The 27,825-nt window shown below is 43.0% G+C and overlaps 1 protein-coding gene across 13 annotated transcripts in view; it reads right to left on the bottom strand.

The window, feature by feature from the left end:
• Window positions 1-27,825, bottom strand: part of PTPRJ (protein tyrosine phosphatase receptor type J) — a 74,425-nt gene that overhangs the window by 17,540 nt on the left and 29,060 nt on the right. Inside the window, exons 2-9 of one of the 13 annotated variants that reach the window (XM_030240184.2) lie at window positions 10,021-10,039; window positions 8,836-8,982; window positions 7,812-8,084; window positions 6,944-7,219; window positions 4,075-4,347; window positions 3,200-3,475; window positions 1,819-2,094; window positions 369-644 (exon numbers count right to left, since the gene is read on the bottom strand). In XM_030240184.2, coding sequence (XP_030096044.2) covers window positions 369-644; window positions 1,819-2,094; window positions 3,200-3,475; window positions 4,075-4,347; window positions 6,944-7,219; window positions 7,812-8,084; window positions 8,836-8,982; window positions 10,021-10,039 — 1,816 coding nt within the window. The remainder of the gene's footprint in view (window positions 1-368; window positions 645-1,818; window positions 2,095-3,199; window positions 3,476-4,074; window positions 4,348-6,943; window positions 7,220-7,811; window positions 8,085-8,835; window positions 8,983-10,020; window positions 10,040-27,825) is intronic. The other 12 variants (XM_050975660.1, XM_050975661.1, XM_050975658.1 and 9 more) reach the window with 12 other exon arrangements.

Here is a 27,825-nt window from a genome sequence, read left to right as displayed (position 1 = left end):
CACAGTATCTCTATATGGGAGCCCTTAAAAGAATGTTCTGAGGCTCTGAACCTCCAAGAAGTGAAGGCAACAAATGCACCCACAAAAATTCCAGGCCAGAGAAAATGGTCTTGGGAAGAGTCCACTGTGACACAGTTCTTGGTAACCAAATTCATCAATGACTGTTTTAGAGGTGTTTGTTTTACTCTGCTTTTTCAAAGAAGGCTATGTCTCCTTCAAACAAACATGTCTGACTGCAGGTAGGGAAAGCACAACAACTCTGCCTGGAACAGTCTTAAATTACGACCCTTGGGTGGGTGGGCAGAGCCCTGTGCTGCACAGCAAAGCACACACCACCAGCAATAGGGATGCAAAAACTTGTGACTTACTTGTATACAGGTGTATGGGACTTCCCTCTCCTTCTGTCTCATTATCAGCTGCTACAGCAAATACTGTGAAGTTGTACAGGGTCCCAGGGATTAACCCAGTAATTTCTGCTCTGGTTTCATTGGATGTCACATTCTTCACAGGTGTATCATTTGCACTGTTTGCAACCTCTATCCTGTACGTGTAGGTGTCAGAAGCACTGTCATTCACCACCCATTTTAAGGTGACAGAAGTCACACCAATGGATTCTGCCTTGAGATCAAAGACTGGGCTGGGCCCTGTGGAAGGCAAAGCAACAACTCGTTAACCTGCAAGAACAGCTGCTCACAGACATGGAAACAAGGAACACAGCCACACTAGGACTTCACTTCCCTCACACCACTCATGCTCCAGAGTGCAGGAGCAGTCCAATGACATCACCAGGCTCCTGGAGGCTTTGGCATTAATAGCTGGATAGCAGGAAATTGAGAATGAGCCATCTCAAGCATGACTCATTTTCCTGTCACAGGCAAAGGCATGAAGGGCACAGGCCTGCCTAGTGCTACCACTTGCAGTGGAGGGGAAAGATGCCAGTGGTGCAACTCTTCCACAAAATACAAGGAAGAAGAAATATCACTAGAGGAGGATTAGTGGGGATGAACCAGACACTCTGCTCCAATCCTCATGCCCTGCACTTCACTCCCATAGAAGAGAAACCATCTCTAGACCCTCTGGAGACACTGTCACCAGCCACCCATTCTTTCTACATCTTCAAAAGAGGGCAATTAGGCATTACAGACAGACAGCACTGGGGAGAATTTTGGGCATTGACTGGTCAGCTAGGATCATACATGCAGGCACATTTCAGGAAAAGACAAATGACAAGAACATTCATTGATTTTCCTTCAAATGCACTGTGTGGAAAGATCAGGCTGGGCTACTGCCTTGGAAGCCAGCTCCAAAATGGTCCCTCCAACACCACAGGTCAAGACTTTTAACACTCAACATGGCAAAGTGCTGGATGGCCGAAGTAGTTCTCCTGATCTAGCACTGCCTGAATCTCTCTCCTGGCTGCACCACGATGGCAGCTATAGGCCCCCAAATCACACAAGTCCACCCAGTATAAAATGCTCCTTGTGGGAGCCAATTAAGATGAGAACTTCAGGGCCCCACACTCTAGGTAACAAATGCAAATGCCCCTTTCACAAATTTGCAAGAGACCAGGGCTCAGGGAAAAGTCTCTTCTCCTTGCTGACAGCAAGCTTTACCAATAGTTTTCTACCAAGGCAATTCTGCTTTTACACTAACATCCATCTCCAACTTGGAGATAGGCCATCTCCAGCTCCAGGATGGAATCATCACCTCTGCCTGGAACAGTCTTAAATTATGGCCCTTGGGTGGGTGGGCAGAGCCCTGTGCTCCACAGCAAAGCACAGACCACCAGCAATAGGGATGCAGGAAGCTGTGACTTACTTGTATACAGGTGTATGGGACTTCCCTCTCCTTCTGTCTCATTATCAGCTGCTACAGCAAATACTGTGAAGCTGTACGGTGTCCCAGGGATTAACCCAGTAATTTCTGCTCTGGTTTCATTGGATGTCACATTCTTCACAGGTGTATCATTTGTACCATTTACAACCTCTATCCTGTATGTGTAGGTGTCAGAAGCACTGTCATTCACCACCCATTTTAAGGTGACAGAAGTCACACCAATGGATTCTGCCTTGAGATCAAGGACTGGGCTGGGCCCTGTGAATGGCAAAGCAACAACCCATCAAAAAAAAAAGAAATAAAGAAGAGCCACAGCCACAATTATTTCCCTATTCCACACAGAATGAGCATCACTTGGAGCCAAGCATCACTTTCCTGTTTCAGGCATTCAGGCTGAGGCATCTCTGAAAAGGTCATAGGAGCTTTGGGGGATATTCTATTTCATTTCATATGCAACAACCACTTGTTTCCACAGTGATTTTCCAGACAGAGAAACAGATGGAAATCAGGGAAGGAAACAGTCCAAGTGTATCTTGATCTGTTAACTCAAAATTGTGCCCATGAGTCTCAATTTGAGATCTTCAGCCTAAACTCTCCTTGATACCAGGAAAAACAGGTCCAACAGCTGACATACCTTAGGGAGCTGTGTCTGCAAGCCTGACTCAGCACCAATTCTAGAAAGATAAAACTCACTTCAGGCAGCTGAGACAAGTTTACAGACTCAGTAGCAGATCCAGGACACACTCCTCTGAATTGCTTTGTAGGGAACCTGACTGTTGTCTTTGTATTTCTGAGCCACACATGAAAGTAATGTCTACTCCTATCCCATCTATCTAGCCTAGGAAAAAGGTGCCCTGGCAAAAAGTCAACAAGATTGGCACCACACTTGATAATGCAACCATAGGAAGTGAGTCAGTCAGCCCACAGGAACCTCAGGCCCCAGACTCTGCAAAGAGCTCAGAACAATTTTTAAGGAAAAAAAAAAGCCTTGGTGACAGTGGCACCACATCCCTGCACACACATCTTTTGGTACAAGCTGTGGCAACCCACTCCCAGAGGTGTTGTGAGGAGCCTACAAAGCCCTCGAGTGTCTAGGAGAAGTCATGCTGTGGTAGCAGCTGAATCTCTACACAGTCTTGAGCAGACATGCTGATGAAATACCTGATTTACAGGGGGCACATGCAAGCACAGAGACCATTTCAGTCCTTTGCAAAGACCGCAGCATTCATGCGTGCACACAGATGGAGTGAAAAAGCAACGCCACAACAAGAAACAGGACAAAACTGGAAACCCTAAGTAAGGAAACAGAGCAATTTGGCACAAACAGCACAGTTACTTGCAATAGGAGACACCATTTCCTTACTTGTATACAGATTTCTGGGCACTCCTTCTCCTTCTGTCTCATTATCAGCTGCTACAGCAAATACTGTGAAGTTGTATGGTGTCCCAGGGATTAACCCAGTAATTTCTGCTCTGGTTTCATTGGATGTCACATTCTTCACAGGTGTATCATTTGCACTGTTTGCAACCTCTATCCTGTACGTGCAGGTGTCAGTAGCGCTGTCATTCAACACCCATTTTAAGGTGACAGATGTCACACCAATGGATTCTGCCTTGAGATCAAGGACTGGGCTGGGCCCTGTGGAAGGAAAAGCAACAACTTGTTAACTTGCAGGAACAGCTGCTCACAGACATGGAAACAAGGAACACAGCCACACCAGGGCTTCACTTCCCTCACACCACTCATGCTCCAGAGTGCAGGAGCACTCCAACAACATCACCAGGCATTCCTGGAGGCTTTGGCACCACTGGGCAGCTAAGAGAGAACTGAAGACAAGCCATGCTGAGGGGCATTTACCTCCCTTGGACACTCCAAAGGAAAAGCTTTGGTCATCATTGAAGCAGAGCTCCCAGGGAATCCACAAAGGTGGACAGGAAAGGGATGGGTATGGTTGGCAATGCAGGCAATTTCAGTTTGCTTTATTGCTTGGTTTTTGGTTTAGTTGTTGTTGTGGAGGATGTTTTGGTTTATGGTGGGGGGTTAGAGGGAGTTTGGTGTTTAATAAGTAAATAAATATATCAAGGCTATGTTTCATCTATATGTGAACCACTCATGCTTAGCATCTGGCCCAGGTAAGGCTGCTATGAAGTTACAACCTCAGGCAGGTGGGCAGAGCCCTGTCCTGCACAGCAAAGCACACACCATCAACAACAGGGATGCAAAAAGCTGTGACTTACTTGTATACAGGTGTATGGAACTTCCCTCTCCTGTCTCATTATCAGCTGCTACAGCAAATACTGTGAAGTTGTACAGGGTCCCAGGGATTAACCCAGTAATTTCTGCTCTGGTTTCATTGGATGTCACGTTGTTCACAGGTGTATCATTTGTACCATTTACAACCTCTATCCTGTATGTGTATTGGTCAGAAGGATTGCTATCCACCATCCATTTTAAGATGACAGAAGTCACACCAATGGATTCTGCTGTGAGATCATGAACTCGGCTGGGCTCTGTGGAAGGCAAGACAACCTGTCAGTCTGCAAGAACAGGTGCTCACAGACATGGACACAGGAAACACAGCCACACCAGGGCTTCACTGAGCAGCTAAAAAAGAACTGAAGACAAATCATTCTGAGAGGCCATAATCTCCCTCTGACACCCCAAAACATAAGCACAAGCCATTACAGTGATTGAACTTCTAAGGCTTCCATTGGGAATCCAGAATTGGGCAGAAAAGTGATAGAGGGGAATGGAATAATTACTTAGAAGAGACCTACAACTACCCTCATCCAACTACCTGACCACACCATGCCTCACCAAAAGTTAAAGGGTACTACTGAGGGCATTGCCCAAATGTCTCAAACACAGAAGGGCTTGGGGCACTGACCACCTCTCTAGGAGGCCTATTGCATTGTTTGAACCTTCTGTCAGTAAAGCAATGCTTCCTAATGTCAAGCCTAAATGTCCCCAGAGGCAGCTTTGAACTACTCCCACTCATTATTCTCTGGTGTCCAGGGACATGGAGATCATCTTCTCCTTCTGCATGTCCCCTCCTCAGGAAGCTGAGGACAACAGCCTCCTTTTGTCCAAATTAGATAAGCTCACAGCCCTCAGCTGCTCCTTACAGGTACTCCAGCCCTTGTACCAGCTTTCTTGCCCTCCTCTAAAGGCATTCAAGGACCTTCACATCCTTCTTCAATTGTAGGGCCCAGAACCGCACCCAGTACGCATTCAACTCCTGCATCCATACCTTTGATAAATATGTTCAGCAGCCCCGGGACTGAGCCCTGAGGACAGCACTGGTCACCAGCTAGACACAGCCCCACTCACTGGAACCCTGGGAGCCCTACCCTGCAGCCAGCTCTACACCCCAGCATACCATGAACCCCCTCATCCCACGGCTGGACAACTTGTCCAGAAGGATGCTGTGAGAGACAGTTTTTCTGCATTTTTTCTGCATTTGGAGATTTTTGGTACTAAATTCACCCCTTCCCTGCCCCACCAGGTGGGTGACCTTACCACACAAAGATCAAATTAATTAAATGGGACTTTCCCTTTGTGACTCATGCTGATGGCACCTGATGACTGCATTATTCCTTAAACACCTTTCAACAGCACTCAGTACAATCTCTTCCATAACTTTTCCAGGAACTGAGGTTGTTCTAGCAGGCCTGCAGGTTCCTGGGTCTTTCCTCCCACCCTCCTGGTAAATAGGAGTAACAGTGGCTGGCAGAGACCTCTCTGGGCTCCGAAGGCCTTTGGTAGCTGATGGAGAGAGGTCCTGCTGTAACACAGTGAGATCCTTCTGCACTCAGGGATGAATCCCAAAAGGCCCCATGGACTTGTGAACATTCAGCTGATCAGGTGGTCCCTCTCAGTTCCAGTGTCCATATGGGGAAAGCCACTGTCCCAGCTCTCATGGGCCTCTAGCTCTGGGGATCAGACACACCAAGGTCTATCAGTATCACCAAAAAATGAGGTAAAACACACATTGAAAAACTCTGCTTTTCCTTCATCCCTATTAGGAAAGTGACCATCTTCAACAAGGACCAGTCCAATGTTTTCTTTAGACCTCGTTTTACTATTAGTGTACTTCAAAAAGCCTTTCTTGTTATCTGAAACAGCACTGGCCAGTTACAACTGTAATTCAGCTCTGGCCCTTGGTGTCTTCTTCATGCACAGACAAACCACAGCTCTGTAATCCCCCTGAGAGGCCTGACCTCACTTTCAGAGCTCATACAATTTCTTCATCCTCTGAAGCTCCACCAGGATTTCCCTGCTCACCAAAGCTGGTTTTCTGCCCCAATTGCTTGATTTCAATATAGTGAAACTGCCTGTTCCTGTGCTTCTAAAAGGCAGTTTTTAAAAACTCAACAGCACACGTGGGTTCCTAAGCCCTCAAAAGCAGATTCCCAGGGTAGGCTGCTAAGTAGTACCCTGAATAGCTTAAACTTTCCTGGACTCCAGGAGAGCAACTCTACTCTTTCTTTTTATTCATTACACTGTGAAATTTGAAACTTAGTCATTTAATGATCACCATAGCCAAGTCAGCCACCTACTGTGTCCCATGAGTCTAAATCTACTAAAAAACACCAACTCTAGGAGGGCATCCTTCCTAGCTGGCTCACTATTTGTGACAAGAAATTATCTCCCATGTGAAGAGATATGAGGACAAAGATGGAGAGGAAGCAGGGCAGATTATGTTTGCCTGGAGTTTCTTTTCAAAACCAAGGATGTATTTCTTCCACACCTAAAGAAGCACACTGCTTACTAGACATTCCAAACCAGGCTACAGTAATAAGACATCTGACCTATACACATAACAACCTTACATTTTAGCCCTCAAGCAGTTAGGAAGAGCTCTGAGCAGTCCACCATTTCCTTGCTTGTATACAGGTCTGTGGACCTTCCTTCTCCTTCTCTCTCATTATCAGCTGCTACAGCAGATGCTGTGAATCAAGGCTACGTTTTTGAATACATGAAACACTCATTTTTAGGAGGTTAGGTTCCCAGTAAATTACAGCCTCAGGCAGGTGGGCAGAGCCCTGTCCTGCACAGCAAAGCACAGACCACCAGCAACAGGGATGCAAAAAACTTGTGACTTACTTGTATACAGGTGTATGGGACTTCCTTCTCCTTCTGTCTCATTATCAGCTGCCACAGCAAATACTGTGAAGCTGTACAGTGTCCCAGGGATTAACCCAGTAATTTCTGCTCTGGTTTCATTGGATGTCACATTCTTCACTGGTGTATCATTTGTACCATTTACAACCTCTATCCTGTATGTGTAGGTGTCAGAAGCACTGTCATTCAACACCCATTTTAAGGTGACAGAAGTCACACCAATGGATTCTGCCTTGAGATCAAGGACTGGGCTGGGCCCTGTGGAAGGCAAAGCAACAACTTGTTAACTTGCAGGAACAGCTGCTCACAGACATGGAAACAAGGAACACAGCCACACCAGGGCTTCACTTCCCTCACACCACTCATGCTCCAGAGTGCAGGAGCACTCCAACAACATCACCAGGCATTCCTGGAGGCTGGTGCACCACTGGGCAGCTAAGAGAGAACTGAAGACAAGCCATGCTGATTGGCATTTACCTCACTTGGACACTCCAAAGGAGAAGCTTTGGTCATCATTGAAGGAGAGCTCCCAGGGAATCCACAAAGGTCGACAGGAAAGGGATGGGTATGGTTGGCAATGCAGGCAATTTCAGTTTGCTTTATTGCTTGGTTTTTGGTTTAGTTGTTGTTGTGGAGGATTTTTTGGTTTATGGTGGGGGTTTAGAGGGAGTTTGGTGTTTAATAAGTAAATAAATATATCAAGGCTATGTTTCATCTATATGTGAACCACTCATGCTTAGTATCTGGCCCAGGTAAGGCTGCTATTAACCTCAGGCAGGTGAGCAGAGCCCTGTCCTGCACAGCAAAGCACACATCATCAGCAACAGGGATGCAAAAAGCTGTGACTTACTTGTATACAGGTGTATGGGACTTCCCTCTCCTGTCTCATTATCAGCTGCTACAGCAAATACTGTGAAGCTGTACAGTGTCCCAGGGATTAACCCAGTAATTTCTGCTCTGGTTTCATTGGATGTCACGTTGTTCACAGGTGTATCATTTGTACCATTTACAACTTCTATCCTGTATGTGTATTGGTCAGAAGGATTGCTATCCACCATCCATTTTAAGTTAACAGAATTCACACCAATGGATTCTGCTGTGAGGTTATAAATCGGGCTGGATCCTATGAAAAGAGAAAAAAAAATTAATTTACAAGAATATTTGCTGACAATCGAACACATACAGTGCTCTCCTCCCTGCCATATCCAGTCTCTGTAAAACAGAAATCAGCTTGGGAAAATAAGCAAGCCACCTTTCTCTACTGCAAGGCACACTTGCAAGCTCTGCTGTCTACTGCAACCCTTCAAGCTTCACTTCACCTCTAGCAGTAAAGCTGTCAAGGTGCAGCAGTGATTTCTGTGCTGCCTCAGCTGTGAGCTTTATCCAGATGGCAGACAAAGACTGGGACACACAACACACTGTCATTTTTTTCCTTAAGTGGATATTCCAAAGAGAGAAGCCTTTTGAGCTGCAAGATTCACACACCTGTCCTGTACATATATGACAGAATGTTCTCTATTAGGGAGAGGACTTCAGCTGTACCCCACCACTTATGCATTTCAAATCTCTATGTCACAGTGAGTTGAACTATTAACCAGTAACCTAAAAAGCCATGATAAGCAGGGAAGGGAGTCTGAGTCTAACATGGACAAAACTATTCCAAGGCCATGCTGCAATCACAGCATCAAACTGCATTCCCAGTCAGGTGTTCAGATACATTTTTTTGGCCTCATTCTCTACTGCAGTAAAGCAGTTGGATTCATGTCCCTGCAATGCTGAACTAGTGCAATCATGATACAGAAGCACAAAACACCCCAAAGATTTACATCCCAGTCACAATCCAAACCACAAACGTGTTACAGTGCTTAGATCACCTCTTGTCTCATCAGGTATGGATGCAGACCCAACCACTGTTCCACCCGCGGAGGTTCTGTTCCCACTTGCAGAGTTTACTGATAAATCATCATTACTACTGGTTGCTGGTTCTGCAGTTGCATTTTTTGAGCTGCAATCCTCAGTGCCTGTAAAAGAACACAAAACTCTGTCTTTACAATACTTCTGAACTTTCCATTTGCAGAAGTACAGCCAGTTACAGATATCATGCACAGACCCTCAGTCACTTCTGTTTTCCCAGTTCTACAGAAACCTCACTGCACGTTTCCTGGTTTTACCTCTTAACTTCTGTGAGATGATTTGAACTAAATTCAAATGACTGCCACATTATTTCAGCCATCCACTGACTCTACACATGGCTTGGATGAAAGCTATTATGACCTCTCTTTTCAGTACAGTTTTGTTTGAAAGCACTTTAAAAAAATTGCAGCCACACTCCTTGTGTGTGTTTCTATCATGTATTATCAGAAGTTTTGTTTAACCTGGCATAGCAATATTGTTCCTCCCCTCTAAGCATATTCCCCTCTTCCCCTCTCATATTCCCACAATGTGTTCCCATCAATAAGAAACAGACATGGCTCTATATCTAGAGCCAGAAACACTACATCAATTTTACAGGCCAAAGCATGGAAAGCGTTGACTCAGACCCTAAAATTTAGATGCTAACTCATTTAAATCTGATGTTCAATATTAAGGTAAAACTTATTTGCACACACTTTCAGAAATTTCTACCACATGAAAACATGTTATCTTGGCCAATACAGCATTTCTAAACTGAATTTCACTTCAGAAATTCCTTAAAGGCATCACTTTTTGTGTCTTTTGTTTTTGGGGTTTGTTTGGTTTTTATTGCCATAAGCATATTTTCCCATCTTTCTAATAAGCCCATTACACCTGCACTTGGTCTTATCAGAACTCTCTATAAACTGAAAAGCAAAGGGATTTAAATACAGATTTATATTTTTAAATATCCTTAAATGAATTGTAGGCATTACAGCCACCAAAATAACGGAGTATATATTTTTAACTGCTATTTCTAAAAATTCTTTCTAGGAAGCTTTTTTTTTAAATACTTTGCTGATACTGCTTGATCTTTCTTAAAGCCAACTAAGATAAGGAGAGTTATATTAAAAAAACAAAAAGGCAAGCAACAGAATGATACTTACAAGCAATTGTACATCTGACCTGGAAAACAAAAACAAATAATATAAATTAAAACTACTGGAAGCTCAAATAAAATAAGGAGGCGTTTAATTAACATGAGGGAGGAAGAAATCTGTTTTAAAAACTCCAGATTTTTCAATCTGAGAAAGACATACATAAAATTCTACTGACATAAAAAGAACACCAAAAAATACACCAAACTGGTAGGAAAAAAAAATCTAAGCATGCTGGTAAAAATGTTAGTTTCCACATTCCAAAAAGAAGTAGCTTATTTTGTCACCAAAAGAAAAAAAAATGAAAAAAGGTTCGAATAACATAAGTTGGTTATTTTGCACATACAAATTTATAAGCCAAACCTATAAGATCTTAGTTAACACACCTTAATTAGTATCCTTAACACTGTCCCACAAAAAAATGGCAGATACCAATTAGGTCTTTCTTATTAATAAGAATATTCCTTTCATTTTTTTTCTGTATAAACCCTCTTATTACTTCTCACAAAAGCGTTTTCTGTTTTCTGAAGCAAACACAGGGTAGTCAAAGTTCAAACCACCTGACACATGTTCTGAAATCCAGTTTACACGTGTGCACACACACATATCAGCAATTGACATTTAACCATTTAACTGCAGCCTGAAACTCCTCTGCTGGTAATACTGACAAACACAGCAGAAATCTGCTTTGAGAATGATCTTTAGCCTTCAGACTTTGTACTTTACTTCCAAATAGCCATTTTCCTTCCTGTTGGAGTGAGAATTGGCCCATAAATTGTCATATTAAAGTCCCTCCAGGTGGCACCACAAAATGTTGCTTAAAGGAGTGAAGTAAAAAGCCTGGACTGAGGTCTGCAAGAAGCACTCTTATCTAAGGCACTTCCAGCTTTTGTTTTCTCTACCCCCATCCAATTTCTTAGCCAATTATGCAATTCCACGAGTTAGCTCAAAATAAGCAGCTATCTCACAACACCCTAATGCAATGCTGGAATCCCAAACCACTCCCCCAGCTGTCATGCTGCTGGTGCCACAAGGAGCTCCAGCAGCCATAGCTCTTTGCGCCAGTCACGGGTCCAAGCAGACACACCCTCAAAAAGCAGTCAGAAAATACCATTAAATCTCATTCCTGTGATGGTCTCAGTGCCACAGCAAGAAGTGTTCAGGTGCTCTTCCTAGGCAAAAAAAGCACTTGTAAGCATCAAAGACCTAATGCCTGGTTTTGCCTAGCACAGCCCCACGGACAACATGGCACACAACAGACATGACATGGGATGCAGATGTCCTACGTACAAGTGGGAGGCTCCTCCTCAAGCTGAGCTTTTGAGAGCTCAGCCAAACTGCAAGGCTATTCAGGAAGTGAGGAAATATTTGCCTGCACCCAGGTCAAGAGTACTTCTGCATTCCTTCATGAAGTGTCTGAGGAAGAAAAGCTCAAGAAGGAAACAGCCACTCTGAAGGCAGGAAGACACTACCGTGCAGTGTCCCGAGCAGAAGAGCTAAGCTGTGTGGAAACAGCTGCTGAATAGTAAGAGGTGAGATCCCCTGAAATGCAGGGCAATCTACAAGGAAAGCCAAAAGGATGTGATGTTTATTAAGAAAGGGAATTCACAAGAAGAACAAAATCAACAAGAAATGACACAGGACTAAGCTACAGCGATTTCTGGAGCCCTACAGACAAAGAATCAAGAGCCTGACATCATTCACAACTCATCATCCTTCAGTTACCTTCCCTCTGTAGAACTGCCTGAAAATGAACTTTCTCAACTCCTCCTTCACAAATTATGAGTTTGGGGGCACAACATCCTTCCTGAGCAACAGGAGCAACAGGTATTATAGTGTGACTGCAGAACAGGTATGCCACTAGCAAATACACTGAACTCCTCCTTTTTACCATCCCATTTATTCCCTGCCAGCTCAAACAAGAAATGTGATGCCTGCTTTATGGACATCTGATCCAATGGCAAATAATGACCAAGCTGCTTTAAATTTGATTGTACTGTTACACGTGGACAGCGGGCATCCTTTTATTAAGGATGCTCAAACAACCTTAAAAAGGAAAGTTACACTAAAATTCCTGTCACATAATTAAAAAAACTGCACCCCATCATTCTACTTGCTTATCACACCCTGGCAATACTCCCTCAAAATACCCTTCTGACTTTCCAGAACCCTATGGGCAAAATCAAATTAAAAAAAAAAAAAAAAACCAAAACAAATCACACCACTGGCAGCAGGCAGGCCTCCTGAAATCCAAAACCACACAAAACAAATTATCCCATTCCCAAGCTTTAGCCTGCCTGACTCAGTCATTACATGTTGTATTTTTCAACATCAGCCACGAACCAAATTGTTCTCCAACCTGATGTTATTACTTAGAATTTACACAAAGCATTTGTTTATGATTTCAGAGGATATTTGCACTGAACACCTGATTCTCCTTGTGTTTGCATTTAATACATCATGAGCCCTGCCATCTCTGGTTTTCTTTTCCAATAACACAAATCTCTATTATTCATATATACAGTTGGGTAATTTTTTTAACTTTTGTGGTGCTTTGGGTAGGGATGGAACATCCTTAACCAAGAAAAGACAGCAAAATGCCAAATACTGACCATTTCAACTGAAAACCAGGATGGAAATGTATACACAAACCCATCATCGTCATCAGCTACAGCAAAGGAATTTTTTCGTGTGTCACACAGCCGTGCTTAGGGCCCAGTCAAAGCCTGAAGGTTCCAGAGGAGCTGAGGAATTAATCTGAACTTGCACAAGGTCTGTCCTGTGCTCTCTATGTGAGCAGTTTACAACTGACCAGGACTGGTGGTGTGTGATACAGCCTGAATTCAGCTCCATCCTCCTCAGGTATACACTAGGTTGTATCACTAATACTGAGGAATCAGTATTAGTCTCACAAGTAATCTCACCCAGGAAGAATTCAGACATGGTACAGGAAAACTGTCTTAAAAAATAGTGGGTGGCTGAGAAGACCAAATTCCACTGAAATGTGATAACTCAGAGTAAGATATTTCCAGGAGTCAGATTTAAAACATGCCAGCTCTACACATGCACTGGGAGAGCCACAGGGAAGACAGCAGTGCAGAACTTCAGCTCAGCTTGGCTCTGGTGCCAAACTGTGCCCTCTAATGAAGCTGGGGTTCCTGCTCTGGGGAAAACCCTTGTGGACAGCAGCCAACCTACCTGCTCCAGTTTTCAAAACAAACAGCATGGTTTGGTTCATGTAAATATAAGGTCAAAGGCTGGCTAAATAGTCAAAGCAAGCAAACCAAAAAAATCTTAGCCCAAAAACCCCTTAACCACAAATCCTTTCCAAGAACACCACTTAGGTTGCTGCTTACTGTTTCTGGCATGCTCAGCACCATCTGCCTCATGACTTAGATGCAAAAAGCCAGGAAGTAATTGCACCCCTCTCAAAGCTGATCTTTCAAGTGGGTACTTTGAGATCTTATAGCCTCCACCCACACATCCTTCCAGGTTTGGACTTCCATGAAAATACCACCAAGCTATCACAGTGGTCTCCAAACTGCTTCTCAACAGCCTTTCACCCAAGCAGCAGCATATTTAGATCACTGCCCCACTAGACAGTACCCTTGATCTCACACCATTTTTCCCCCTCTATGTCCAGCTATGGTTAGTTGTCCCACAATGAATAACTGTGGGCTTTGGGACAAGACACCACACAGCACCATCATGATGGCTTTATGACTCCAGGCCTGGCTTTGCTGATGCTGATGCTTTGCCACCACCCCTCAGCCAACAAACATGAACCAGCAAAGACACAGTAACTTGGCTACTTACAGACCCCTCTCTCTGATATCTCTTACTTAGCAGGGACTAATTCAGTATTCCCACAGAAAACTTTTACTCGAGGTCACACAAAGTGAAAATCAGACTCTGGAAGCCTCACAGTAATGGAAATGGATTGCCCAAGTATTGCATCCACAGACTGATACAGCTTTCCAATACTTGCTGATTTGCTAGGATTTTTAAGGCATGGCCTGCTATTCCACCTCGGGACATCTTTCCACTTGCCTGGAAGTGCAAAGTCTAAAACAGCAGGGAGTGACACCTTTCTGCTGCAGACTGGTATCCTGCAGGAAGACAAGGTGGGTTTTGGAAAGATTAAATGTTTCTGTCTCTCGAAACCCATCACAAGGCTGTTCCATCTCATTAATTTCCATATTATTTCCAAATTAATGAAGTTTTCAAGCTTCCAGCACTGAGCAAGAAGAATGAGTTCACCTGAATTGGGGCACAGAACTATGTGCTTAAACCTGTATGAACCTAGCTCAAGTAACATGCCTTATCTGGACAATGTGTGAGTTCTGGGGTGGAAAAAAATATCATACTGGAAAATGAGTCAAAATATACCTGGGTAACATAATAGCCCTATTTTCCAGTTTCTTTATAAAATGACACAAATCTTCAACTGCAAAGCATTTCCCTGCATTTAAGCAGAAAACTTCAAGTGCACATCATGGCACTATTACAAAACACAGCATCATCAAGGCTGGAAGAGACCTCCAAGACCATCCAGTACAACTGCAAACGCAGCACCACCACAATCACCCCTGAACCATGCACCCAAATGCCACATCCAAACACCTCTTGCACACTTCCAGACAGCCTTTGATTTACACAAAAAATATGCCAAGCCAGGAAAAGCAGGTGTTTTCCCCTGTGCTCACTGTCCAATAAGGAAAAAGACAATGTTAATAAAGCCTGTGTGCTGAAGGAATGCAAACATAGTTCAGTTACCAATTCCAGTGGCATTTGTGGATACTCAGCCCTCCTGTATCAGGTTCTTACTACTTGAAAGAGGAAATAATCAACAGGAGCCAAAGTCAGAAGCTAACATTTAATGATGTTACATAGTTTCATTGAAGATTGATTACTTTCTGAATTCACCCCTAGAGTTTGAGGCTAGTTTTCTTTTAATCTCCTTTCTAGTGTGTATTTACTCTGCTAAGCTCACTTTAACTGTAGTCCACAACACTTCTGTGTTTTTGTTATTTTTTTAAATTCAGATTAACTCCAGATTATCTCAATAATATGATGCATTCATTTCCAATGAAAAATGGAAAATATGCTGTGGCAAGGGTCAATTCCACCTGTTTTCCCTCAGGTATTTTATGCAGTTATTCACAGCCCATACACAATACACCACTTCATAGAATGTTTGCTCTAAGAGGGTTTATGCTAGAGTAAAAAAGCTCTAATTTTAGAAATAGCACTAAGTTTTTGCAAGATGTTTGGAGTCTTCTTTTAACCCTAAACAGGCAGCTCTGTTAGTGAGCCTGCACAGGACCAGATGGAGATACAGAACTCGGAAGAAAGAAATGTGAGCTGGTGTTTGTTATGAACTGGGTGGGGCTGGACCCTCCTAGATCCCCTGTTGCATTTGGGAGCTGTGCAGAGCCATGGAACAGCCACACACAAATGTGCACAAGCTATTTTCAGCTGTTATGCAGTGATGTGAAAGAGGAAAGACTTTCCACTTTGCATGTATTTATATTTTGCCCCTGACACGTCTAAATTCTGACTTCCCTGAAGCAAGCCTTTCTGCAAAGAGAGACCAAATATAATTTTTTTTCCACTGTTTTTTATGAAAACATATGAGGACATTCTAGTTTGTGCAGCACCTCCAATGAACTGAAAGTGCTGTGGAAGAAAAAGCCTTGTAAGAAAACCAAGATGAGACACCAAAAAGATACTTGTGATGACACATACTGGAGCAAGCTCTTTTTTCCTTGATTCTTCTGCAAGAAGAAGAATCAAGTATCTGCTTTTCAGATGGCTAGCCTAGGAGCAAGGAGTTTTCTGGGCAACATATCCAAAATGAAGAGAAAAATACAGACACCAAAACCCAAACGTGACTGCATCACAACTGAACTCTCTCACCACTGACTCCAGAGAACACCATTAGATTTAATTCCAGTGACTTCCAGTTTAAAACGCTCAGTTTAAAATGTTTCCATGCAGCCCAGTAGCAGTTCTGTTTCACCCAGACCTCCAGGTCCTGTTTAATTGTAGCCATTAAGTGCTGCAGACCACCTCATAGTTTAGTAGGATCGTTCCTCCAACTGAGGAAACCACAAAACTTCAGCCAAAAGAAAGGCTGAAAAGTTTCAACAAGCTCAAATAATTCCATAACCCAGTAAGTAAGTACATTTAATTCACGGACCATCCTCCTAAAGGAGGTTATAATGAGAACAATGTGCTTATTTGACAATGGCAAGGACTAATACTTGAAACAATTACTTACTAAACCCCAAATTGTTATCCTACTCAAGTTCCATGTCATACCATGCTGGCTTCACCAGGGACAGAGTTAACTTCCTCCACAGTAGTTGGTGTGGAGCTGTTTTGGATGGGGTACTTGGTTGCTAGCTGGGGTTAAACCATGGCACTACACTGACATGGGTGGAACTGGAAATGGAAGTGCAAGACCAGTGCTTGAACTGAAAAAAAACCCTCCTCTTCTAAAGAGGAACTTCCAGTTAACACTGCCAATCATTTCATTTTTTAAACTGAGGAAGCATCAACCTTTATTTTATGTGAACAAGCCACATTCCTGCGTACCACTCAAGAGCACTATTTTTGCACTCTGAGTCATTACTCAGGCACACCCTGGAAGAAGCAGGATACAATGAAAAAATGGAGAAAGAAAAAAAAAAATACCCTGGTGGCAATGACACAACGCTCAGTGTCGCCAAGTCAGCAGGGCTGGCCACCCAGGCACCATGGAAAACGCTCACCAAAGCCAGCAGCTGCCTGGCCCTTGCAGCACAGTCACAAAAAGGAGCAGCATTTCCTGACAGAGCCCTAGCTCAGATCTGCTGAGCTGAATGCAGTAAAAACTCCCAAGTTTTTCTTATCACAACAATATTTCACTATGCTGAGCCAGACAGTTTGGACTCTGCACAGTCCTTGCTCAGGGAAGTGTTAAAAAATACTTTACAAGGAGAATAACACTGAGCTGGATTAGGTTTGAGAGGTTTTCCAAGTAAAAGTAGTTGCAAAGGGATTTTAAAACTTACACTACAGCTCAAAGACAACATCAAGAAAGATTATTTATACTGACAAAAAGGACCAAATTTTTCATCTATGACACCCTGTCTGGTGGCAGGAAAACCATGGCCTGTGAAAGCCTTCAAGCTCGCTCCCACAGAGCTCAAAACAATCTTGTTTACACAGAAAATCCTTTTTATGGAGGCAGTATTGGTGCTGGTACATGAATGTTTTGCTCTTTCTTGCCTTAATTCTATACTTTTCTTAATACAACCTATCTTTATGTCCTTATCAGGGTCCTGAAAACTTCCTAATCTAAAAATCGGTGAGCTGTGCAGCTGGGAGGAACCAGCCTGTGACCACTGCCCAACACAGACTTCTCAGGCTAACCTTCATCTCCTCCTTCACGCTCTGTTGCTGTTTATTACCACTCATTTATGCTCCTTCAGTACATTCAGTTCTACCTCCGTGTGAAATGCTCCACTAGAACCCGAATAAATTTTCTGTACGGCACTGCCCTTGCCCTGTAGCTGGGTAAATCTATCCAAAGGGAGGGAGGAAAGCAATCTGCCCTCCCCATTCCCAAACAGCAGCTTTGGAGCAGTCATGCAGTGTGAGACCACTAGAGGCCCCAGTAAAACCACCTAACTTCAGCCCAAGTGACTAACAGCAGGGAAATATGCTGAATTCCCACAGAAGTTGACATTCTGGAAAGCACAAGGCTAAGGATGACCACATCAAGAGTGTAAAATGTGGATGCAGATGTCGGCACTGCCTTGTGCTGATAGTGGGAGATATTGACACCAGGCCGAGCTGGCTTGGGCAGGCTCAGTGCATCCTCAAACATCATAAATCTGTCACAAGGAAAGTTATCTCATGCAATAAATGACTGCCTGACCTTAGACTTTCTTCCCAGTGCTTATTTACTAGATTCCACATCTTCACCTGCACTGGTTTACAGTGAATCTACATTTTTTGACGGGACCTAAAAGCAAAGTAGCTTGACTTCCTCAAAACAAATGCAAATTGCCTTATAGCAAAAAATGTGATGTGAAACCTTTTCCAGCTCCAAAATAAGCCACAGATCTGGCTAATCTACAGGGATCAGATTATCACAAACACAAACATTTCGATTAAACAATGTTTTCCCATATGTTGTTTTCACATGCAGCACTATGGGGCTGCAGGGATACTCTGGGGGTTTGCCTGCTATCATCAGCCCATTTAATCCTTTAATGAATTTAAACTGTAGCAAAAGACAAATGGACTGCAAGCGTTCAAAACATGTAGTAGTACTCCTGGGAGGGAACAAAAGATCTCATTGTACAGCTCCACTAAGTTCATCTGGGGCTCTGGTAGAGTCTCTCTTTTCCTTCTCTTTGAACAGAAGCTGAATAGAAGCAGGAATGAGAATTGGCTCTGCCATTACCCCATTGCCAGACTCTTCTCTGTGAATACATTGAGGCTGCATGAGAAGTTATTCACTGACAACAACATGGGCTCTCTCTCATTTACCAGTCAATAGACACATCTCTCAAAGGTCAACTTCATGGCCATCTGGGAGGACTGGCTGTGGTGGAAAAAGGCTGGATGGTGCAGGGTCAGAACCAGAGATCAGACCGACACTGCAGCCTGAACAGCTGCAAACTTTTTATTCCAGAAAAGTAATACCCATGGCTTCTCTCTCCTTCCAAGACACGTGAAGGAGTCCTGCTGATCTGTGTATTTGGCATAGCTCTGATACAGATCGAACAGCCAGTAGCTCTTTTCAAACTCTTATTTCAAGAGCGAGATGTTTATGTTATTTATTACCAGTCTGGAAACATGCTTATTTCAAATACATTGCACATTACACTGCTGTGCAGTGTTTGCTTAGCCTTGTGTATCACTTGGAAAAGGAAACCAAACCAAACTTAGAAAGCTTTCAAAGCTAAGAGTCAGTTTTCCCAACATGTTGCTCATCCTTTGCTTAGAGCAACAGTACCACTGTTGCTTCCCATAGCTTCTGCTATCTCCATACACTTACAGATTTTCTTGTACCTACCATATAAACCAGAATACAAAAGCATGTCTCTTTCTATTGCATGATCTTGGCAGATAAATCCAAAGTTTTTGTAAAAGATTACTGAAAAAAAACTTTTTAAAGTTGCAATTAAGTGCAAGACAAACAAGGCAATCAACAAAATTAATGAAATTTACCCCAATTTGTTTTACCACTAAATGAAGAACCTCGACTAGTGAGTTTAACGATGAAGCAAACTGTTTCAATCAGGAATTCCCCCTCCACTTGAGGATGGTTCTTGCAAATTTTAAACACACAAGATTTTTATTTTTTTTTTTAATCTCCATACAAGTTCTGTTTCTGATGACACACCCATGTATATTTTATACAGGCAGCCTCCTTTTTCACAGACTGCCTTGAAAAAACACATTAAATACACTTGGAAGTTTTATCAGAAGTACGGGTGCACTGTTAAGAATAATTGTGTCACACAATTATATCTGACAGTGTTGCCCTAATAGAAAAGCAGAAAGGGGCAGCAACAAATGCAGTACTATCCTCCAAGCATTTTGGCAGATTCTCCCTTTGCCAAAGTCTGTAGTAGCAACTATTGCCTCAACTACAGCCAAGAAAAAAAAGGTAGATAGTAAAAAGTACTAATACTGGTCAGGCACTGACTCTGCAGAAGACAATTGGGGGTAGGGGAGGGCTTCATGAGGGCTACCCCTCTTTTTCCTACCTATGCTATTCACCCCTTGAGTCTAATGATTTTTTCAAGCCTGCTAGGGACAGTTAGAAATTCAAACGGAGGGATGTCCCTCCATGTATTTTAATCTTTCTTAATGTGTCTATAGGAAATGGCAGAGTGAAAGATGAGCAGCAGGTACTATAATCAGTCAATCACAACACCTCATCCTTCCCCTTCAGTTTTGATGCTCTTTAACAATACATTAACGCTTCCTTCAATTCATTATTCTTTGACTCAAACTGAAAGTCACAAGAGTAGATTTGATTTTATTTCACTCAGATTATATGTTCAGTGTCTCTGAAATAGTAGATTTGTTCTCTTGTGCTCCTCTGCCCTCAACAGACCACAAACATGGAAATAGAAAATATATCACTGCTTTTCTAAAACGTTTCCAACCTTGAGCTAAACTACAGAAACAATTTCCTTGCACCACTGCAAAGTGCCTGGGAAAGCCTGAAGGATAAGAACTTCGTGATTTCCAAATAGACACATTTTTTTCTGGCCTAGTGTTTGGTGGTTCTTATACTTTGCAATAGCTAAAGCATAACAGCTCCATCATATTCAGGGAGGAAACAAGGACATACCCAAAACCAGAGAGTTAGAGCACATTCACTGCTATCACTTATTAAAAAAAAAAAAAAAAAAAAAAAAAAAAAAAACCAGAAAATTTAAAATAAATAAATAAAATAAACACCATCACAAACAGAACTTTGAATTATCTGCTAAAAACATGCTTCTCAAATTTCTCGTCTGTGTGTTTAAGGCTGACAAGAGCAAGCTCTGAAGAGAAAAGCCACATAAATGTGTCTGTGTTTGGAGCAAGAGCTTTGGGGAAGGTTAGGTGAGAAACCCTTCAGTTCACTCTGATGCATTTTCACAATGAACACATGGTGCAAAGCTTCCTCTTCACACTCAAATACTAAAGCCACATTAAACCAGCTCTAAGACAAAGATGAAACTAAGCCGTCCATGCCTCCCGTCCTGTTTTATGTTCATGCCACAGAAGGCTAAGTCATTTACAGTCCTTGCTCATCTAATAGCCAAAGTTCCCTCAGATTAGGGGGATAACATATATATTTGCAACTATCTATAAACTGCTGCTTGCCAAGAGCAAGAATTGTAAAGCAGCAATATAAAACACAAACCTTAATTGCTCTGCACCACATTGGTGGGATTTTGGCATATCTGTAATCTTAGCACAATAAAAAAATTATACATGAACTCAGGGTACTGAGTTCCAAAGCCTTGTATCAGATAACACAAATGACCTTTGTTAGCCATGTGCAGGTAGGGGAGAAAGATAAGAATGAAGAGGAAGTTAATTGCATTCCAGCTGCTGAAACCTTGTTATCTTGGTATCTTTTAATTGATGTGGTTTTGCTTCCACATCACCTTCCCTGAACTGCTCTTCTAGTGGCCTCAGGCTCTTTCCTCCCCACCTTCCAACAAGGGTTAAATGGAGAGTGACTCACAAGGTGGATTCCTCTGCACCTCTCCTGTCTCTAACACAGATATTCAAAATGTCCCAAGTTATATAAAGCTGCCAGAAACGTGACTACCTGAAGAACAGGTTTGAATATAGAATGTAAAACATTTACAAGAACGATTACATACCAGAACAAAGCAGTGCATCCTCCACAGGCCACAGCAGCCTCTCCCATCTCTAGGAGATACTGCTTGCTTTTTTATTCCTCCTTACACTTCAACTGCACAAAACAAACTAACAAGGAAAAGCACTTTGGAACAACTGGCCTTATTGGTGAGAGCTGACCATGGAGTTTGGTCCACACCCCCACAGGGTTTAATCCCTGGCCTGCCTGGCAGCACCTCCTCCCTGTGTTTCAGCAGCAGTGAGGAGGAATCCTGCAGGCACTACCAGGAAGAGTTTCATCAAGAGAGAAGACTCAGCTAAGACGACACATACAAATGAGAGCGAGGGCACACCAAGCCAAGTCAGACTAAAGACCACTGTTCACTGCACCCAGACTGCCCCTGCAAAGCTGAAACACTTTTCAAAGGACTGAGGAACACATTAGAGCTTGAATACACTAGCACACACAAAGCCCCAGTTTAGCAAGATGCCTGATCTACCACCTGACTCAAGCTATGAAAATGAAAATATACCCACAGACTTTTTTCCGTCATGTTTTGGGACACATGAGCCTCCAGATGCCAAAAGGCAAGAAGGCAGATGTCCAGACAACCCCTTAGGGCTGAACATCTCTATTAAGACATTTTCTCCTTTTCCTTCCTAGTGACATATCCAGTCTGCATGACCCAGAACTTAATAAAATCCACTGTTACAGCCCCTTCTCCCCTGCCATACAGGGATTTTTACATCTGTGCTGCCTCTAAGAGCAACTGCACATTGTGAAGTCTGTGTTCAGAGCCCACTTTAAATGCAGACTAAGTTTTAGAGCCCAGTCCCTGTTCTGCCTCCCAAAGACACTTACCAAAGCACATTCCTTACAAGTAAGCCAAACAAATAGAAAAGTGTTTAGATAACTAAGGGGTTTCCTTCTTGTTTGAAATAGAGGCGTGACCAGCAAGTGTGAGCTCCTACAGTGTCACCCAGGGGATTCAGATGCAGGCAGCCAAAAAGATGAGCTCTGATCATATACAGGACATTGTTGCATGTAAGAGGGAAGACACAGAATCACTCATGTCTCGATCGTGGGTTGAAAAACAAAACAAAACAACACTATGAACAAAAACACAAAAAAAAATCCTCAACCAACCAGACTGGCTTATCAGGGATAGCTCTAAAATCAGAGCTATGTTTCTAGAAACATTTCAAGATTAAAGCCTTCTACAAGAAGCAAAAAGGTAGAGTTTGTAGCTGCCAAAGGAAAAAAAAATTGCATTGAATTGTACTTCAAACAAACATGTTTCATTATTGGCTCCAAGAACATGAAGTTACCTACTTTCATTCATTCAAACACTACTACTCTGGTGCCAGGAATGCATCATCAGCTGAGACAACCCAAGCACTGAAGAAACCAAAAGAATTACCTTTTTACTGACAAAGGTCAGCCCAGGGGTAATCCTGCACTGAAAGGAGCAAGTTCTACAATGAGAGACAATAATTAAGCAGGAAATTCTCTGGTAACATCTGTGAATTTTTTGATCCAACACCTATCACTGGATATTTGCTAGCCAATTTCCCAAAAGCTTATGTTACTTGATATGACTTATCAGAATTTAACCTTCATATTTAAATGAAAGAAAATTAATTGCAGTTATGGTATTTTTAACTCAAAGCATTCATATTGCAGGTTAACAAAACCAGTCTCATCTGAATTACATCCTTTATCCCTGACATTTGAACTGCCCACATTGGAGACTGGGGAGTGAAAAAACTGAAGGGGATAGAACATTATTCTTTCTACTCTTTATCCTGACTTAACTAGAATTGCATCCTGAAAGATACTTCCAGTTTTTCTAATAAACCTCTTATGCCATTTCTACATATACTGTATGAAGATCCCCCATTCCCAAATATTATCACAGTAACATTTTAAGCTCTTACACTGTTCTTTCACATACCACTCCAGTCTCACAGGAACACTTCATAGCTACCAATTCTTATCCCCTATAATAGGCAACCCCTGAAGTTTTTTATTAGTTTTATTAGTATAAATTTTATTGCAATTCCATCAACGGAGCACAGAGTGTATTTATAGCAGCTATCAGAAAAGCTGGGTGTAAATGGTGGCTCAGTCACCCCAGAAACAGTATCTGCATAGCTACACAACCCAAAATAGACCCAAAACATCATCTTCCAACAGAGCTGATCTTCTGCAGAAAAAAAACCCCTTCCAGTAAAGCACCAGAGCTTCCTCCTTTACTTCATATACTAATCAGACACCCAAGACACAGAACAGCTTGGAATAAGGAGTTTAAAATGTGGAATAGTTTCCTCTCTTATTATAGAGAGCTTATGTTGCCATGTAGATACCTTGCCTGTGTTACCATATGAGCCAGCTCCTTCTACTGCAGTACCAGAGCTTTTGCTGCAAAGCTCTCTTTTTAAATTTATAGGTTTATTAAAAACCCAAAAAGAAACCCAAGTAAAATAAAAGCCTTCTTCCCCTGACTGCAGGAGTCAGGCTGGCTTATCAGCTGAACTGGATCCACACTGCTCACAACAGCCCAAAGACTATATAACTAAAGAAAAAGGCCTAGCAAATTTTAATATTGCTTCTTCTGGCTGGAAAGGGTCTTTTTTTTTCCCTTGCTCAATCATTTATTCATTAAGAAACAGAGTTTCAGGGAAGACTAAACTATTCATGAATATGGGCTGAATTTACAGGAGGGTTCACTCGAGGACAACCCCCTGCGACTCACACTGAAACCGAGGCGGGAGATGGAGAGGAACTGTTTCGGTTCTGACAAAAACCTTCAGATGCTGAGCAGGGCAACAAAAGCCGAGGCAACAAAGGGCCACAGCAGCCACAATATGGAGCCCATGGCTCCCAACAGCCCCACGGTCACAGCACTCAGCTGGCACACAGCAGATCCACGCTGCCTGGCCACAGAGGGAAGGGCAGACGGGAACGGGGCAGCAGCTCCCGCTCCAGGAGCCGCCAGCCCGGCCCAGAGCTGCCCTCACCCTGTGCCCAGTTGTCCTCAATTACCACCAAGCTTGGAACACATTCCTTCTGGGACAGGCCCGAGGTCAGGCCCTAATGAAGAAAAAAAAGCTTCAACAAAACACATACAGGGATGTGCCACTGGGAAAGACATGGGCTGCCCCTTTTCTCCCACTGTCTTTCCATCAGCTCCTTCCCCTGGGGCTCTTGAGTTTAAACACAAACCACACAGGCAAGAAAGAAGCCCAAGGTAAACCACTCGAACATGAGGTCACACCAAACAGTCAAATTACCCCAAACTACCCAAATTGTGGGTTTGTGTTGTTGTAAGACTTCCCCTGTTCCCAGCTTCCACCCCCACCCCCACTATCTAGTGCAATTACCACAATTTTTCCCTTTGAATATGTTTTTTTGGGAGAGAAAGTTATTTCCCCATATCTACGCCACCAAATGCAAAAATAAAGATGTCAAATTTTTGTTTTCTTTTTGTGTTGTGCTAAAAAAGAAAATCTGGCCACTGCAGAACTGTGTGCACTTCAGTGAGGGTAAATCTGGGACACATTCACATTTTATTAGCACCTAGAAGCCAACAGCTCAGGGAGCAGAAAATCCTGTAAAAACAATAAATAAACATTCAAAAGAAGCGAAGGGGAAAGGCATTTGTTTGCACACCAGGGTGGGGCAGCAGCAGAGTGCTAAAGATATAAATTATTCTTTTTCCTTTCTGTTTAGCTTTCTGCATAATCCCTCTAAATAGCAGTAATTTGGGGAACAGCATCAAATTCCTCTACCAGAGGCCACTCTGTACACACCCCTTATTCGAATGCAGTTAGAGCACAATGGGAAGAATGATATTCATTACTTTCTGCTGCTCAGGGTGAGACTAATCTACTCAACAAGCCTGTATGGAAACAACTAAAACACATCTACCAAAATTAAAAACCTGGGGAAGGAGGGATCTTAAACACTTAGTCCCAGCTTTGTTGATAGGCAGAAATAGTAGAAGCTAGACCCAAAAGTCATTTAATTATAAGCAGGACAACAGTGTGAACTGGCAGCAGTGAAATCATAATGCAACGCTCTGACTCACATCATGCATGTACAGCAAAGCAAGATTCTCCTGCCCAGGGTATTTTGGGAATCTGTGTTCTCCTGTATGCTGCAATTGCAGCATCCCAGCCTTCTGAATTAGGCCCAAATAGCTCTTTTTATTATGATACCTCTACTGAAGAAAAAATACTGCACTGCAGGCACAGTTTCTTACCTAGAAAGCAGCCAGTCATACACAAAACTGCTCTTTCAGTACCCACACAGCTTTCATGAGGCATTATACCCAATTAAGTCCCAGCAGGGCTGCCCCTTAGTGATTTCCCAAGAGACTGGATGCTTCCAGCTCTATGATTTTGGACACAATTTGCTATCAGCTGGAAGTGCTGCCCATTTACCCATCTTGCATCTTCATGATCCATCTGCAAATTCAGCTCCAACCCATCTGACGATAATAAATTAATAAAAGGTAAATAATTAAATATAAAAGAGAGGCTAGCTGCTGAGGTCAAACTGAGTTTTGCATTTCTCTCATAGAGCAGCTTCTGTGAACTGCTTTTCCCACCTGCTGCTCTGACACCTGGCAAAGCTGGCAGGACCCTCTTGCCGGTCCTGAGCAGGAGCAGCAGCAGCCACTTGGCACAGGAGATCAGGCAGAGGAAAGCCTCCACCCTGCAGCACAGCTTTTTCAATCACCACTCAGCCTCAAGACTTCTAAAAACAAGATCAAGACAATGAAAGATCTCAGTGATATGATGGCAGCCAAATTTGCCTTTTTTTTTTTTTTTTTTTTTTTTATTTTGCACACAAATGAATCAAAAGTTCCTGTCTGATAATGTCTTCCAGCACACAACTCCCAGCCAGTGGCACATGCCAGGCTGGGGTGGAGAGCTCCAGGCATTCATGGCTCTAACTGGAAGAACACCCAGTGCCTGGCAGTATCAAGTTTTATTTCCTAATTTCCACTCTCAAAACAGTTGGTGCAGAAAGAAGTGTGTGTGGAGAAATATTTTATACACATATATTTGTTATTTATGTATGAAAAAAAGGATTTGTATGGTATAATAAAAAGAAAAATCAGTAATTGAGATATCATTTCTGTTGCTGATTCTGGACTAAAGTTCAGACAAGCAGCAAACCTCTGTTTTTTGCAGGAACTCTTGCTTCTCCTTATGCCAGAGAGTTGCTTTAAAATAATAGGGGAAGAAAAAAAAACTTTAAGCATTTTCCCACAGTTCTAACCCCCACCAGCAAGAGCAAGGCTTAAATATATAAATAGCCAGGCAAATGCATAGTATGCACCACACACCATCTCAGGGCCATTGAGTCTAAAAGAAAACCATTAATATTCCAAATGGGATGTGGAGAAGGTGATAAGGTTGCACTTGACATATTTCTGTATCTACTTTTGAAGAACACCGAGTACCTCACACAAAAATGTTGTACCAGGTGCTCTCCACCCACCCCCATTTTATTTTTCATGGGCAGCTCTCCCAGCCACATTGCTATTTGGCTTCTCCTGAAACCATGACAGCTTCTCATCGAGAACAGTGGCTAAGAGAACACATGCTGTGGGGTTTGGAGGGGAGAGGAGTTCCCACAAAAACCAATACACAGAATTTCAGGATGTTAAGGCAGGAAGATGCAGAAGGGTTCACCCCAGCACAAGAAGGATGTGGCTGCCCCAGCCTTCACCTTGCTTGAGGTTTCCAGAGCAATTGCACCAGCAAGAGCTGCAGTGTTCCCTCATGCAATTGGACATTTGACACCCAGAAGTTCCCACATTGCCAAATACAAAAGAATGCAAATTTCCAGGCAGCGCACACTGTTTCTGTGGAGCACATTTTCATTATGGTTATAGGAAGTTGCCGAGAAGTAAGATCTCAGGAAGCTGAGAAGAGGAACCAGATCTTTGAGGGACTAACAAGAACCAGAAGAGTTGCAATAGGATTGCTAAAACCAGAAAAAGCAGATCCCTTACAGGCAGGATTAAACCTTGCTCTTCAGTTATAAAGCCAATCCTGCATTCGGGGAGGTAGAGAACTAACATGGAACCCTCTCCATGGCTGAATTTGAAGTTCCTTTGTTCTGCCAGAGCTGGAGGTATCTACCCTTCCCAGGCCCTTTCCCCTCCTGCTGCACAGTTAAGTGAGGGGTGAAGGCAGCCTCCACGCCCCCCATGAAAGCAGCTCACATTTGGCTTGAGTGAATAACAGGAAAAGAGAAGAGGGTTCCCCAAGAAGCCGAGGCTTCACTCACTCTGCTGAAGCTGGAAACTCCAGCCTCAGCCTGGCTGCTCTGTGTCTGCCAAAAACCTTTGAAGTGAATTCTTTGAAGTTGGCCAGAAGCGGCTCTGAACTGGGGAGAGTGACGAGGAGGGTGGATGGGGGCTGGCC

Source organism: Serinus canaria, chromosome 5 (assembly GCF_022539315.1).
Source record: "Serinus canaria isolate serCan28SL12 chromosome 5, serCan2020, whole genome shotgun sequence".
NCBI classification, from domain to species: Eukaryota; Metazoa; Chordata; class Aves; order Passeriformes; family Fringillidae; genus Serinus; species Serinus canaria.
This window is presented reverse-complemented; position numbering and strand designations above follow the sequence as displayed.